A 16,291-nucleotide genomic window follows, 5' to 3' on the forward strand; every position below is an offset into this window, starting at 1 on the left:
TCATGTTAGCCTTAGGGAGATAAAGCTTTTTTTTATTTTAAGTCAACAGCCTTTTTGACTGTTAGGGCTCTGATAATGTTTCAAGAAAAATGTCTGGGGAGCATCAGCTTACTATAAAAATAAGAATTATAGCCTTATGTAATGAAAGCATTGTAAAGAAAATTCTATGAATAGTTCTAATGGATTAGAAGATTTGCTTTCACATGTGCTTGATTTTAGGTATAGGATAGAAGCTTGGGTTAACTTGGGAAAAAAATGAAGGTTTCATCTTTTGTAGGATAATTCAAAAAATACTTGACCTAAACCAGGCTGGGGTTAGTAAAGGCTTTGTCTTGAGTGTCTGAAGTGCCCTTGGTGCCACTGATGGGCCTAAGCTGGATGAAGGCAGAAAGAAAAAAAAAAAAGAAAAGGGGAAATAATGAAGAGAGAAGCACATCCTAGGGACTGGTATTCAAAGGATTTAAAGTCCTTTAATCTGCTGCAGTTTTAACTCTTCTTATTATTATGCAGTAAAATTCCTCATGTCCAGGTAGGCTGGTTTCTTTCCTATTCCCATTTCATTCCTATTTTTCTTTTGTGATATTGTTCCCTCTCATTCCTTTTATTCCCCTTCCCTTCTTGGAAAGATCTTCATTTTCCCCTTTTCAAATCCTATCTATTTTTTAGGACCTTACTCAAATACCATTTCTTCCACAAACTTCTCCTAGTCACTCTGGCCCATAGGAATATTTTCACTTAGTTTGAATGCCTCATTTGGTGCATTAAGACTGACTTATTATATTTGATTTTGTACATATTTGAGTCATTTATCCCTCATGAGATAACAAACTTTGAAATTAGATGACTGCATATTGTGGTGGAAAACACTGATTTAAAAATGAAAGGTTCAATGATAGAATCCCTGCTCTACCATTTACTTCCTTTCTGACATTGAGCAGATCATTGTCCCTCAGGGAGCCTCAGTTTCCTCATTTGTAAAATAAGAACTAGATGATTTTGCAGGTTATTTCTGATGTATCTACTACTCTAGTAGAACCAATGCTTCTTTATGTCCCCCATGGTACTGTGTACATAGGTGCTCAATAAATATCTTTTGAATGAATGAGTGAATGATGGAATATTGCCAACAATGATGTCAGATGCCTTGGATTGCCTACCCTGACCTAAACTTTTCTTAATAGTTATAAATAAGACTACCAACCAAAATGAATTGTCTAAAATGATATCTGAAAGTTATTTTTTTCAAGAATCCAGATTGCTAAAGACTATGTGAAGACATTTCTTTTTAAAGGAGATAATCAAAGTAAGAACACTTTGTAGCTGTAAAGTGCTACATAAATGGACGCATAATGATTATATTTTGCTGAGTAATGTAGCAGTTTCTTAATCTTCCTTATTTGACAATCTCAGACTGCTAGCTTATCTAGAGCATTGATTCTTCCACAGCAGAGGAAAAGATGTTGAAGGGAAGAAATTGATAGTTTGTATTTCATGAAAGTAATAATAAATTCATATTGTCAAGTTAAAGGAAGCTTTCTGTTAATAACAAAAAAATTTTTTAGAGGAATGCACTTTGTAAATGGATTTTCTTGTTGGTAAAATGTCTGTTGTGCCAAAACAAAATATACCAGCAAATTTAAGTTAAAAAAACAAATAATAATGTAAGTTTATGTTGTTATGAAAAATTATTTTCAGTAGTAATAATGCAATGACTTATTTTAAGTTTCAATATACAGTGTGATTTTGTTGTTGTTTCAGAGCTTGACCAAACAGGAATTCTGGCAGTTGGTCCAGCAGAGCTATGGCACTGAGCTTGGTTTGAATGCTGAAGAGATGGAAAACTTGTCATTGTCACTTGAAGATAATGAGCAGCCAAGGTACTTAACATTTAAAGGTGTCTACAGGTCTTTACATAATACAGCTAAACCTAATTAATTTGAATTCCACCAATTCAAAATGTGTGATAATTTAGCATCTATTTCTGTTCAGGAATTGAAGGTGGAGGGCTGGGTGGGAATATGTTTAATTTTATACAAATTAAAACATGAAAAAAATGAAGAAATACCTCAATCATCAATTCAAGACTGATTGTAGTAAATAATGATTGAGAAGAGAAAATACATAGTAAAATCTCCCAACTTTACAAATGATGTTAAGATTTACAAATAGAAAAAGATTTAAAACAGGGAAAAATGAAGGAAGAGCTCACAAAACTCAGTAAGAGGGCATAAAAATGGCAAATGAGCTTTAATGCATACCAGTATAAAGTAATATAATTTTTTAAAAAGTAATTCAAACTATAGAGATAGAATGATCAGCTTTGCTCTGTCACTTTCAATCCAGTAAAAGAATTTGAAGTCAAAATAAACTGTTCCTCAGAAATGTTGGCCTAGCCTGTTTAAACAAACTAAAAGACCAGTAAAGTGCTGGTTATTTATTATCAAGAATAATATTGACAACAAAAAGTAAAAACCATGTATGCAGTGGTTGATATTGTATATTAATCAAGAGAAACATCATGAAAAAAGAGGATGAAAGTTGAGCTTAATAGAATCAGGAGAAAACCTTGTGAAAAAGTTTCCCTTCCTAGTCATCATTGGGAAGTGGCATAAATTTCCTATAAATAAACTGAACTATTTAATCTTTAGCTCCTGTTGCTTGAACTAAGGGGAGAATGCTAAAATTTTATAAAATCACAAAATGAATCCAGACTAATGTATCCAATTGCTGAGTATTATAGCAAAAAGTCACCCTTAGGAGCTTGAAAGAGATAGCTTGAACCAACACAAGAAATATAGTAAGTAATAAACTTACAGAACTTGTTACCTGACTGAGTGATAATTCACTACACATTGGAGACAGCTAGATAATGCAGTGGATAGACTGCTGGGCCTGGAGTCAGGAAGACGAGTTCAAATGCAGCTTCAGATACTTAATCTCTGGGTGACGCTGGGCAAGTCACTTACCTCTGTAGTTGTCTTAATTTCCTCATTTGTAAAATGAGCTAGAGAATGAAATGGCAAACCATTCCAGTACCTTTGCCAAGAAAACCCCAAATGGGGTCACGAACTGAAACAATTGAACAACATTGGCCAAACTCAAATATCCCTCCATTTCTCCTTTACACAAACTAGAAGTAATTTCTCACCTGTCTGAATGCTTTCAGTACTTTATGTATTTTTCTTGTGTTATTTTTACATTTTCCTTTGTGTTATGTTTGTTTTCACGCATGTCTTATTTTCCATACTATTATGTAAGCTCCTTATTGGCAGGTACTTTACCTTATTTACATTTGTATCTTTCTCAGCTCTCAGAAGAGTGCCAGGTACATTACTATACTCCAGATGGAGTTTGATAAACTTTTGGAGGATAGATATATCTATTAAGGGTCACTAATGCTATCTTGAGGTATATTCCTTTCATAAGAACTTTTGAAGATTGACATCATGGATTGTGGTTATACACTACCATATAATATCACCTGGTTTCATAGGCTAGTGAATTATATGAACCATAGGTCTGATGTAGTATGCTTTCTAATGCTTAGCTTACTAAATCATGAAGCAGCTTCATGAGAGTGCATCAGGAATATTTAGCTGCCAATAGTGGATGTTCTACAGATTTTTCTATTTATTTATTTCAACAACAATAGATTTTTAAGGTTTAGAATATTCTATAAGACATGGAAAGCTAGGCACCTTTCTTACCAAACTTTTTAATTGTTTTATTACTTTAAGTAATAAAGATATATTTCTTTGAAATGTTCTGACAGACTTTTTTTTTTTTTAATGTCAAAGTAATTTCCCTAGGTTACCGCAAATCTTAAGCTTTTAGTATACATCAATAATGAGATTGCTGTATAAATTGTTCATAATCTAAAATTAAAAAGAAACTCTAGCTCCTTGGCAGAGATTAGTATTCTTTGAAAATGGGCAAGCAGGTATTTTTAGGGTCAGAGTTAATCTCCCATGAAACCTTAACCACCAGTGCTTATGTGACTGTCCTATTCCTAGAGGGGCTTAATCATTGTCTTGTGACTGTAGTGACACAGTGATTAATGCCTCTCCTACATACTTAGGCCTTGTAATGGTGAAAGAATCTCAGAGAAAAGATGACTTTCCTCTGAAATGGGGAAATATGCTATTGAATGCTTGAAAGTACCAAATCTTATCTTTACTTAACTTTAGAGTGACTAGCTAAAGCATCTGCTATTCAGGGAATCTGGGAAGCTCCCTATAAAAATATTTGTCAGAAATTTCACTAGTATTTTCTAATAATTCCTTCCTGGTTTCATGATTAATTTAATATACATATATGTATATCTATACATATATACACATATTTAAACAAGTTACAAATCATTTTTCTCTACTGAGTATAGTATATGTCAAAGAAGGCTGCACAATAAGATTTCTTTACATTAAGGAAATCACAGGTTCAATTTTTATTTTTAAAGAATGATATTATTTATTTCTTTATTCCAAGGAAGTTTGGCAACAGAAGTCAGTACAGCTTTGAAAAGAGCAAGAACTCCAGGGTCTCTTAGAGCCCAAATTCTTTGACTCAAGTGGACTCAGAACAGATAGTACTTATTCTATACACCACTGAGCTCTGAACTGTATGCCCAGGACCTTTCTGAATATTTCTTGCTTATTGTCTCCCTATGGAGAGAGGTCATCATATTTAAGCCCCAGTGGCCTTATTATCATGAGCATTCAAAACTCTTGCCTAAATTTGAGTCTTGAGGATGAAGGTGATGAAAAAATGGAATATGAGCTCAGAAATTTTGTCCTGGGACAACAAGAAAGACTCCTCTTTTAAGGAGCAGCTAGTAGCAGACATTCTGATGTGGCTGACATTGTGAATAGGAACTTAAAATATACCTTTGTTGCTAATCAGTGCATAGTTCCACATTCTACCACATAATTTGACAAATTTAAAGCAAATTTTTAAGTATACCTTTCCTTTGTTTGTTGGGTAATTTTATATTGTTTCTCTAAAGTTTAGAGAAATCTCTCAGAGAAATTATGTATTCCATACCAAACATTCATCAGATGCTTGGTAAAGTGCTAGTTAGATACTGGGCAAATAAACATGAAGAACAGTACAGCAACTTTGCTCAAAGAAATTATGTTTCATTTGGGGAATAATAAATGCACATAAATGATACAACTCAGAATTTGATAAGGGCAAGGGAAAGACACAATCATGGTGCCAAAAGACAATTTAAGGAGGGGAGATCACTTTCTGCTGGGGAGAGGAGGGAAGGCTTCATGAGAGGGATGATACCTGAGCCAAAGCTTTAAAAGAAGAGAAGGGTTTTAATAGTCAGGGAAGAGGAGAGAATGCAGGTTTGCAGGATGCCCTTTGTAGATGCAAGGAGGTGTGTGAGCACAGGATTCTAGTAAGGAATGGTTAGTAATTGCTGAGCTGAAGCCTAGTGAATGAATGTTAAAACAAGACCAAGAACATGAGTTCATTCCAGACTGGAGGACTTCTTAAATACCTGCCTGAGGAATTTTTATTGTATCCTGTAGATTCTCACAGACTGTAGGGAGCCATTGGAGTAGAGGAGAGACATATTCACATATCAGCCTTTGCACTGGGAAGATACATTTCAAAATTCCATAGGAGTTTGTAGGCAGGGGGACCAGTTAAGTACATGTTAACATTTCCAAAGAGAGATAAGTCCCTGAACTGAAGTGTTAGTGATTTGAATGGGGGACAGACAGATAGATTGGAGTAAGAGTCATGAAGTAGAATTTAAATCCGGCACCCAGTTGGATGTGAAGGGTGGTGGAAAATGAGGGAAAAGGAAAAGTTGCAGATTGATTTTGGTATTGTGAACTTAGGTCACTGGAAGGATGATAGATAGTACCATCAACTAAAAATAGGGCGATCAGAATGGAGGCAGCTTATCTGGGCAAGATGACAAGTTAAGATTGGCATATGCAGAGTATGAGGAAATGACAAGACCCTGGGATGGAGATGTCCAGTAAGAATAAAAAATCAAGGAGTGGAAGAACCTTTGTATTTGGAGTTGGAAGACCAAGGTTCAAATTCTGGTTTTCTGCAACTTTAATCTGTACTGTTCCAGAATCTTCCATTATGGTTCCTTTATAGTTAAATAGAGACTACTCTGGTTCTTAAAGCCTCCTGTGGTCTAGTTCCAGATTCCTTTTCCAGACTGTTATTATTACTTCTCACCAAAAACTTAATGCCTCAGCCACCACCCCTGATCCTGTTGCCTATAACAAACATTCTAGTTCAGGATCCTGAGCCTTTGTGCAATCAGTTTCTATTTCTTATTCTCCTTCCTTCCTTTCTAACACTTAAAATCTCTTGTTTACTTCAAGACTCAGTGAGGCTGAAACCTAGTGTATGAGTATTAAGACAAACATGAGAATGTATTTTCAAGTGCCACTTACTTTGAGTCCTTTCCCTGTTTCCCCAGTTGTTTGTTCTCCCCTTCCACCCACTATTACTTTGTACTTCATATATATTCTGTGTTTACTTACCTGTGAACTTTAGAAAGTTCTTTGGAGACTATCTCTGAAGAACTTTGGAATTGATAGTGAAACAGAGAGACACTGGCACAGGATTACTCCATATGGAAGTCCATATCAAAGAAGGCACTGTGCTCAATCAGCAAATAATAATTTAAAAACATCTATACTCCAAATGTTCATATTTGTGCCCAACCTTTGGTAGAGCCTTTTGAATTCATCTTGCTCTGATCAGCACAGTTGGATACACTGTACCTTGACCTCAATGTAGTTATGCCATTTTCTGCAAATACAAAGAACAACAACCTACTAATCTATGAACTATCTTAAATGTTTTATCTACTTAGCAGAATATAAGCTATATGATGACAAGAATGGCCTTACTTTTGTAACTTTACTATTTAGTACAGTGCTTGGAACATTGTAGGCATTTCATAAATGCTTGTTCATTAATGCTCATTATTTGTGAGATTTTGTGTTGGTTATCTGATCTTAGTCTATTCATCACTCAAATAAGAGGGATTAGATGACATCAAAGGAATTTTTCAGCTTCAAACCTATTATTTCATGAAATGATGGAGTGTAGCTTATGGGAAAATTTAGGACTGGCTACATAAAATTGAAGGTCATCTGAATAGAGATAGTAATTGATGCTGGCAGAGTGATGTTGGGAGAGAAAGAGGAGAAAAAGAATCTAGATGTGGGGAAGGAAAGAGAAAAGAGAATATGAGAAGAGTGGTAAGGTCAGAGCTTTTTGGAATACCTACACTTGAGGATAATAGAGAGACAATGAACCAGTGAAGGAGAATGGGAAAGGGCAGTATCACAAATAGAAGGGGAATTAAAGGAAATTGGTACTGTGGAGGCTAAGAGGGGAAAGATTCAGAAGAAGAACACTCTATTTTTAAAGTCTCTTTAAAAATTTTTTATTTAATATTTTCCCCAAATATATTCAAAACAATTTGTTTTTGAGATTTTTGAGTTCTAAGTTCTCTTCTTTATCTCTACTCACAATTAAGAAACCATATGTGAAGTTGTGTAGAACTTTTCCCTATAAGTCAAGTTGTGAAAGAAAACAGATATCTCACTTTAATGAAAATAAAAATCCTCAAGAAAAATTAAGTTAAAAATAGAGACAGAGAGAGAAATAGAGAATGCTTCGATCTATATTCAGACTTGATCAGTTCTGTCTCTGGATATGGATAGGATTTTTCATCATAAGTCCTTCAGTAGTTATGGATGATTGTACCACTGAGAATCAACCCAGAACATTGCTATTGCTTTGTATAGAGTATATTTCACCTTATTCATGGAAGACTTTCCAGGTATTTTTTTTTTCCCTGAGAGCATCCTGCTCATCATTTCTCAAAGAACAATAATATTTCATCAGAGAAACTTGCTTAGAAAAATTTTTTTTTATAATTACTATTGCTAATTGTATTTCCCTTCATTTATTCTCTTTCTCCTTTCACCTTGTCCCTCCTCAAGTGATTTGTTACTGACCACTCCCTCCCCCCATATGCCCTCTCTTTTATCATCTTTTCCCCCTTCCCATATCTCATTCCCCTCCTATTTTCCTGCAGATTAAGATAGAATTCTATATCCTTTTTGAGTATGTTCTTATTTGAGCCAATTCTGACAAAAGTAAGATTTACTCCTCACCCTCTCTTTCCCTTCTTCCCCTCCACTGTAAAAGCTTTTTTTGATTCTTTTTTTAATTAAAGTTTTTTTTTTATTTTCAAAACATATGCATAACATTTACCCTTGAAAAACCTTGTATTCCAAATTTTTTCCCTCTCTTCTTCCCACCCCCTCCCCTACACAGCAAGTAATCCAAAATGTGTTAAATATGTGCAGTTCTTCTATATATATTTCTACAAATTTTCTGCACAAGAAAAATCAGATCAAAAAGGAAAAAAAATGAAAGATAAAGAAAAAAATGCAAGTAAACAAAAACAAAAAGAGTGAAATACTATGTTGTGAGCCATACTCAGTTCCCATAATCCTCTCTCTGGGTGCAGATGAATCTCTTTTTTTTTTTTTTTTTTTTTGCTGAGGCAATTAGGGTTAAGTGACTTGTCCAGGGTCACACAGCCAGGAAGTTTTTAAGTGTCTGAGACCAGATTTGAACTCAGGTCCTTCTGACTTCAAGGCTGGTGCTCTATCCACTGCTCCACCTAGCTGCCCCAGATGAATCTCTTAGTCACAAAACCATTGGAACTGTCCTGTCTCTTTTTTATGTCAGATATGGCAGTACATTTCTCTTTCATCCCTTAGTTTCATCATTTTTTTAAAAAAAGATATTATCCTTTCATATTCAACTCACACCAATGCCTTCTGTCCATATATACACCTTCTAACTGCCATAACAATGACAACATTCTAATGAGTTACAAGTATCATCCTCCCATATAAGAATGTAAACAGATAAACCTTACTAGGTACCTTATGATATCACCTTCCTGATTACCTCCTTATGCTTCGCCTGAATCTTTTATTTGGAAATCAAATTTTCTATTCAGCTCTGGTCTTTTCATCACAAATGCTTGAAAATCCTCTATTTTATTGAATTTCCACCTTTTCCCCAAGAATTATATTCAGTTTTGTTGGGAAGGTGATTCTTGGTTGCAATTCTAGCTTCACTGCTTTTCAGAATATCATATTCCAAGACTTCCAGTCCTTTAATGTAGAAGCTGCTAAATCTTGTGTAATCCTGATTATGGTTCTACTATACTTGAATTGTTTGTTTCTGGATGCTTGTAATGTTTTCTCTTTGAACTGGAAGTTCCTGAAATTTGGCTATAATATTTCTGGGAGTTTTTATTTTGGAATCTCTTTCAGGAGATCATCAGTGGATTCTTTCAATTTCTGGTTTACTCTTCAGTTCTAGAATATCAGGATAGTTTTCTTTGATAATTTCTTGAAAGATAATGTCCAGACTCTTTTTTTGATCATGACTTTTAAATGATCTCTTCTGGGTTTGTTTTTCCAATGAGATATTTCACTTTTTTGTTAAGCTTTATTGTATCTTGATTAAAGTAATTAGTTTCCATTTGCTTTATTCTATTTTTTAAGGAATTATTTTCCTCTGTGAGTTTTTGTACCTCCTTTCCCAATTGGCTAATTTTACTTTTTAAGGCATTCTTTTCATTTGCTTCTTCTATTTCCTTTTGCATCTCTCTCAATTCTTTCCCTAATTTTTTCTTCTATTTCTCTAATTTAATTTTCATAGTCCCTTTTGAGGTCTTCCATGGCCTGAGCCCAATTCTTATTTTTCTTGGAGATTTTGGTTATGGGAGCTTTCACTTAGTTATCACCTTCTGAGTGTGTTTTGATCTTCCTTGTTGCCATAATCACTTTCAATGGTCAGAAACTTTTTTGTTTTCTGCTCATTTTCCTAGCTTGCTTTTAACTCTTTGTTAAAGTAGGGTTCTGTTTCCAGGGCAGAGGATGTACTGTCCCAAGTTTCAGGGAGGTTGTACATCTGTTTTCAGAAATCCTTCTTGGACTCTGACTATAAGCATTCTTTTCTGCCCTGGAGCTATTAGGTGTATTCCTGCCCCACAGTAGAGGTAAGATCTAGTGTAAGATCTAGTATAAGAGACTGCGCAGCTCTGCTGACTGGGACTGCCCTGGGACTGCATATCAGACTCCCATTTCATTGCCATAGACCATCTCCATTGACCTTCTGAGTCCTACCTGGTGTCCCCAGATTGAGAGGTTCAGAAGCCTCCAGCACTGCTGCTGATTCAGAAATCCCACCTAGCTGAAGCTAGGAGTGAGCTGGAGCTGGGGTTGGTTAGAGCCAAGGTGGATCTGCACCAGGACTGAATGCTGACTCCCACCCTGATGTCACAGATTTTTTCTGCTGAGCTTCTATGTTGCCTTCAGCTGGAAAATGTTCTACTTCATTTTGGGGGGTGTTCTGATGCTCTAAAAGTTGTTTAGAGTCATTATTTAAAGGAATTTGGAGCAGTTTGGGGGGAAAAGGTTGGCAAGTTCCTGCCTTTACACCACCGTTTTGGCTCTGACTCCACCAGAATATTCTTTTTGACATTTATTTAAATGGAAAAAGATTTCCATAAGTCATACTTTCTGAGAACCAATTTAAAAAAAAAAATCTGCAGTTGTAATTGATGAAATACCTCCTATGTGGTTTTTTGTATCCATGCAGCTCCTTCAGGTCTGTTATATTCTATTCTCCTTCTTACCACCTGCTTCAGTGGTCTTGTCATGGAGGATTTAGATCTTGTATACCTGAAATTCCACAGTTCCAGATTGGTGGGTACCTCCTATATATCCCACTTTATCAGGCTAACTGTTCATAAACTCATAGTTATAGGAAAAAGAGGCCTCAGCTATTTAATCCAATACATTTTGTAGATGAGGAAACTTTAGAGTTTCCAAGTCATTTGTCCAAGGTCACAGAGGTTGGGAGGGAGTGTCAGAGGTGAGATTTGAAACCAGGTCTTCCTGAATTAAAATAAGTACTCCATCTTCTCTCTCCCTCTCCCTTTTGTCTCCTATTTTCTCCATCCTTTTCCATTGTTAACAAGCAGAAGATATATTTTCTTACAGAAGTCCAGGAAGAAGCAGCTTGGAAGAATTTGGAGAAAGAGATGAAAAATTATCAAGATCCATCAGTTTTACTCATGAACCTATTTGTAGGGTTCCAGAGACAGAGTCATTTAATGGAAGTACACCTAAAATGGTTAGTATTGAACCTCTGTTTGCCCTGGAATGTTCTTCCTTATCTTCACCTATTAGAGGTCTCTGCCCCAAGATTTGGCTTGAGCAACACCTTCTACTACATGAAGCTTTTGCTAATCCCCCCCAGCTGCTAGGACACTCCCTTCTCAAATTACCTTGAATTGATTTTGTAGATTTGTTTTGTACCATATATGTACATTTCTCCCCGGTCTAATGTATGCTCCCTGAGCATAGGGATTTTTTCATTTATCTTCAGAACATCACATAGCACTTTTCATTTTTTAATTTTTTGCTCCTTTCTAATATGGTTATCATCTGTTGTCATGTGTTACAGTTATTGGTTTGTATCATACTCTTTTACTAGCATATAAATTCCATTTATTAATTTGTTCATTTATTAGAGAGAGAATGTATATATTAAATGCTTATTGTGAACTAGGCACAGTGTTAAGTGCAAGCTAAAAGAATGAGCTTATATTTGGACAAAGGAAGACAATACACGAAAGGGATTTGAAAAAAAGAGGGTGAGGGAGACATACCACACAGTAAGATGGCAGTGTTATCTGGGGAGATAGATTAAGAATGAGCATGGTGGACACAAATATGACCTCAAATGGAGCTTCCCAGGAATGCTTCACTTCCTGATAGAGGAGGAAAAGTTAGTGCTTAACTCTCCAGCCCTCCATTTTTTTGTCACCACTTGGGCTTTTTCATACTTGTTGTTAGTGACTTCCCATTACAGGCTATTCTCTAAGTGCTGGAGCTGTCTTCCCACCTAGCACACCTGCCTAGAATTCAGGACAACTGAGGGGCTGTTCATCATTTTCCTCTTCTTAAAAGAAGGGGCTGGTTTAGATAGAGAATTTAGGTTCCTCTTAACTCCTAACACTTATAATTCTATATGTGATTAATTGAGTAGATGAGAGAAAACTAGAAATAGTAGTTTTTGTTCCTAGTTTTATCATTGATATGCTGAGTAACTCTTTAGTTTAAAATTCTTTAATATGATTTGTAATGTGGGGGTGACTTATGGATATCATTTATGAAGATTCATGAGCCAGTTTGTGTTAAGATCTTAAGTTCTTAAGAAAATGATCCTTTTGTTATATTTTATCATTATTATTCTTCATTTCTTAGTAAAATTCCTGGTAAGAATCCTTTGGTGTAGTGGATAGAGTTCTGGACAAGAATTGAAACCTGTATTTAGAACCCACTCTGACCCTTATTAACTGGGTGACCTCCTGAGCAAGTCACTTAACTTACTGTGCATGTCAGGCAACTCATTTACTCAGCTAGAGGTAGAATAGTACAGTGAAGATAGTTAAGTTTAGTGTCAAAGGGCAAGAATTAGAATCCTTGCCCATTTTCTGCCTGGTGCTCTTGGGCAAGTCACTTTACCTTTATGTACCTTAGTTTCTTCAATTGTAAAATGAGGGCTTTGGACTGGATGATTCCAAAGGGTCTTCAAAAATCAAATAAAAATTGTAAGGCTTAAAATATTATGTAAATTTTAATTATTACTAGTAATGTAAATCGTAATCTTACTATCCTAGAGTTACAATCTGTGTTGTTGGAGAACATTCCCACACTGTTAATTCCCTATTCTGACAAAATGATGATCCCAGAATCTATAAGCTAGAAAAGACCTAAGAGTTTATCTAGCTCAACCCATAACAGCATTTAACACTGTACCTGGAGCATAGTATGTGTTTAATAAATGTTTATTGATTGATATTAGGACAAGAATTTCTTCTAAAACATCCCCAGCAAATTGTTAGCAGTAATTATTATTTGCTAGACAACCAGAAACTTACTAATATATTGCAAATAATAGGAATATTCCAACAAATCTCTATTGTCTCATTCTTAAGACTATTACTTGGTACAGAACTTATTAAGAGCTTAGGTACTTACTAAGTATTCAAGTATATTGAAACTCAATAAAAATGTTCTGTTTCTGCCTCTGGTAACATGATATAGTTGATAAAGAGCTGGCCTTGAGATCAGAAAACTATTGCTACCTGCTGACTCTACCCCTTGGGCAGTAGATCCTGACCCTCTCCCTGCTTTGGCCATTTTGCAGTTCTCTTCCACCAGTGAAACCACAGATGCTGTTTTAGTTCCTTCTCCATTGCAAACATGTTGTCAACAAGCATTAGAAACCATTTCATTCTAATATGAACAGCTTAGGAGTGTAAATTAAGAACTAGAAGGGATGTTAAAGGTTATTTCTTCCAGTATACTCATTTTATAGATGAGGAAACTAAGGTGCCCAAAGGTTTGGCCAAGGTAACATTTGTGGAAGAAGTGGGAGTCAGATTTCAACTGGCAATTCAGTACCCTTTGCTCAGAGAATTCAGCATCAGTGGTTGTGTACTTTTTTTCATGAATAACACTTTAAAAGAGGTAGGCTGATCCTTCATATAAGCTTGTGTTTGGTTCCATTTGTTGTCTCAAAGGAGAGTAAACAATCATATACTTTACATATTAGTTTATCTCATTTTTTGTGCACTGATATTTGGTCAAATCAGAAAGTGATCATCATACTTTACATAGACTATTGAAATCTTCCCCCACCCTCCAATAAGAAATTACTATTTCTAGAACTCTGTTAAGAGATTTTAATGTGGATTACTTGCTGTTTAGGGGAGAAGAGTAAGTAAAGAGAGGGAGAAAAATTTGGAACACAAAGTTTTACAAGAATGAATGTTGAAAACTATCTTTGCATGAATTTTGAAAATAAAAAGCTGTTATTTAAAAAAGTGATTTTAATATGGAAAAATTATTTCTTATATGTTTTTGTTTTTAACATTTAGTTGTTCACTCTTCCTTTTAGGGATTACGTAAAGAAGATTCCCAAAGTCCAACACAGGACAAAAAGAACCCTTTGCTGATTTCAGAAAGAAAACTAAATAGGTCTCCACCCAAGGCCCTGGACCTGAACAAGAATGAATACCTTTCTCTAGATAAAAGCAGTACTTCAGATTCTGTTGATGAAGGTAAAAAATATTTTGAATTTAAATAAAATTTCACCCACATCTTTGAATATTTATCTTTCCTGAGCTTATCTACAGCTTGAAAGGATAGAAAGTTTAAAGTTAGGCCCATAAATTATCAGCCATCAAGGAAAATGAGAGCACAAAATAATGAGAGATTAAGTGAGGAGAGTTCACTGCCCTTTTGATTCTTACTTCTTTTCATTTTCACGATTCCTTCCTTTTTACATATGCTGAGGGAAACAGAAGTATATATTTCAAATTAGGATTGTAGGAATGGAAGAGCTATCCTCAGGTTATTTTTCTAGTACCTTTATAGAGTGTAAGGATAGTAGAAGAAATATGTACTCATGAATTTCAAAATCTCCCTCAACTTTCCCAATTTAAAGTTTTAGAATAGTTTTGGGAAGCATCAGTAGGTGAGCAAATAAGCAAATATTTATTAAATATTGCCCTTCTCGGGGCAAAGCAATTAAGGAAATATTGATTAATACCTATCATGCACATACTTGAGCCCAAGTTTTCCTGGCTTGAAGGCCTGTTGTCTATCTTCAATGTCATGCTGATGCTTAGGGCTCATTCTAGTCCACAGTAATAAGATTAATCTGTAAAGAAAGTGTTGACTTGCCTTGGTAGAAGGACTTTCCTTGCAAAATAGTTCCCCATATTGGTAAAGTTACAAGTACCCTAGCATATCCTTTTGTGTAAGGATGCAAAGACTAGGGGACAGAAACTATGCCGAAATGTCATGATTTAGACAAAGAGACACGCTACTTACTCCTGCAGACTCACCCAGTCTCGAATTCTTAAAATATCAACAAGATAGGGGATTTGTCAAAGCTTGGAAGCTAGCGCCCTCTCCACCAGGCTCTGCTACCTCTTGGGATACAAAACTCCAAAAAATCCCACCCATACTCAAGAGGACATTTGTCCAGAGGTTTACATCATAACCATAGGCAAAGTGACTAGAAGAAAGTTTAAGGAAGGAGAAAAAAATTTTGATAAAAGAAAGAAGTGAGATAGTGAAAAATGAATATGATAAAGAAACAGAAGGTATCAGTGCAAATAGTTGTTTTTTTGTTTGTTTGTTTTTTAAAGTGTCAACACAGATTCAGCTCTGTTTCTGATGCCTTTTCCTATATAGAAAAGTAATAAAATCCTGAACTTGGAATCAAGTTCCAGTCCTATGTCAGATGCTTCCTGAATGGGCACCCTTCATCTTGCTAGTCCTTGGCTTTTCATTTCCAAAGTAAGAGATGGGCTTGGATTTTTCATGAATTTTAAAGTCCCTACAATTCTAAAACTATTACTTTATGATGCTAGGCTCAAACTCTTAGCTGTGAGGCACTTCTAGATCCCAAACTGTCTTTAAAATAAAGATGTTCTTCAATATAGTTTCAGGATCACACACATTGTATTGTATACTAATTCTTCGAAAATGAACTTTTATTTTAGAAGATTTCCTTTACTTAATTAGAACATTCAGTTAACTAAAATATACCATTCCCAGATGGACTGTCCTAGATAAATTAGAATCTCCTATATTCATTTGATGTTCCCTTTCTAATTATGAAGTTATTTCTTAAAAAAAAAAAAAAAAGCTTTTAGTATTAGTAAATGGATTAACTTTTTTGGACTTCAAGATTGATTAATTGTATAGATCTGAAATCATCCTTCATTCCTTCATTTTAATGAAAACCAAGTTCATGCAACAGAATAAAAGTAAAAATGCCACACTTTGTGGAGATCAGTCATAAAATTTTTGAAGAAAAATGATACTGAATTATTCTACAAAAAGTAAATGATTAAATTGGTTTATAGAAAAGAATGTTTTAAAAAAAGGATTATATTGCGTCAACAGTTAGAATCCTCATAGGTAGGAATTTAATTTATGAGTTAGTATAGAAGAACAGTAAATGCCAAAACTAAAGTTATGACTCCAAGTAGATCTACTGTGGCACCCAGTGGCCAAATAGGCAAGTGACAACAAAGTAAAGGATATTTTTGGCTTTATTTCCCAGGCTTTATCTTTGCAAGAGTAATTGATTATTAAGAAGTAGCAAAGTAGATAGTAGTATG

General features: G+C 35.0%; 1 protein-coding gene across 3 annotated transcripts in view; it reads left to right on the top strand.

Moving 5' to 3' along the window:
- Positions 1-16,291, top strand: part of LOC127554078 (protein Aster-C-like) — a 51,819-nt gene that overhangs the window by 9,242 nt on the left and 26,286 nt on the right. For all 3 annotated transcript variants that reach the window (XM_051985314.1, XM_051985312.1, XM_051985313.1), the window contains 3 exons: positions 1,759-1,877; positions 11,085-11,217; positions 14,053-14,215. In XM_051985314.1, the coding sequence (XP_051841274.1) occupies positions 1,759-1,877; positions 11,085-11,217; positions 14,053-14,215 (415 nt within the window). The remainder of the gene's footprint in view (positions 1-1,758; positions 1,878-11,084; positions 11,218-14,052; positions 14,216-16,291) is intronic.

This window comes from Antechinus flavipes, chromosome 3 (genome assembly GCF_016432865.1).
Source record: "Antechinus flavipes isolate AdamAnt ecotype Samford, QLD, Australia chromosome 3, AdamAnt_v2, whole genome shotgun sequence".
Taxonomy (NCBI): domain Eukaryota; kingdom Metazoa; phylum Chordata; class Mammalia; order Dasyuromorphia; family Dasyuridae; genus Antechinus; species Antechinus flavipes.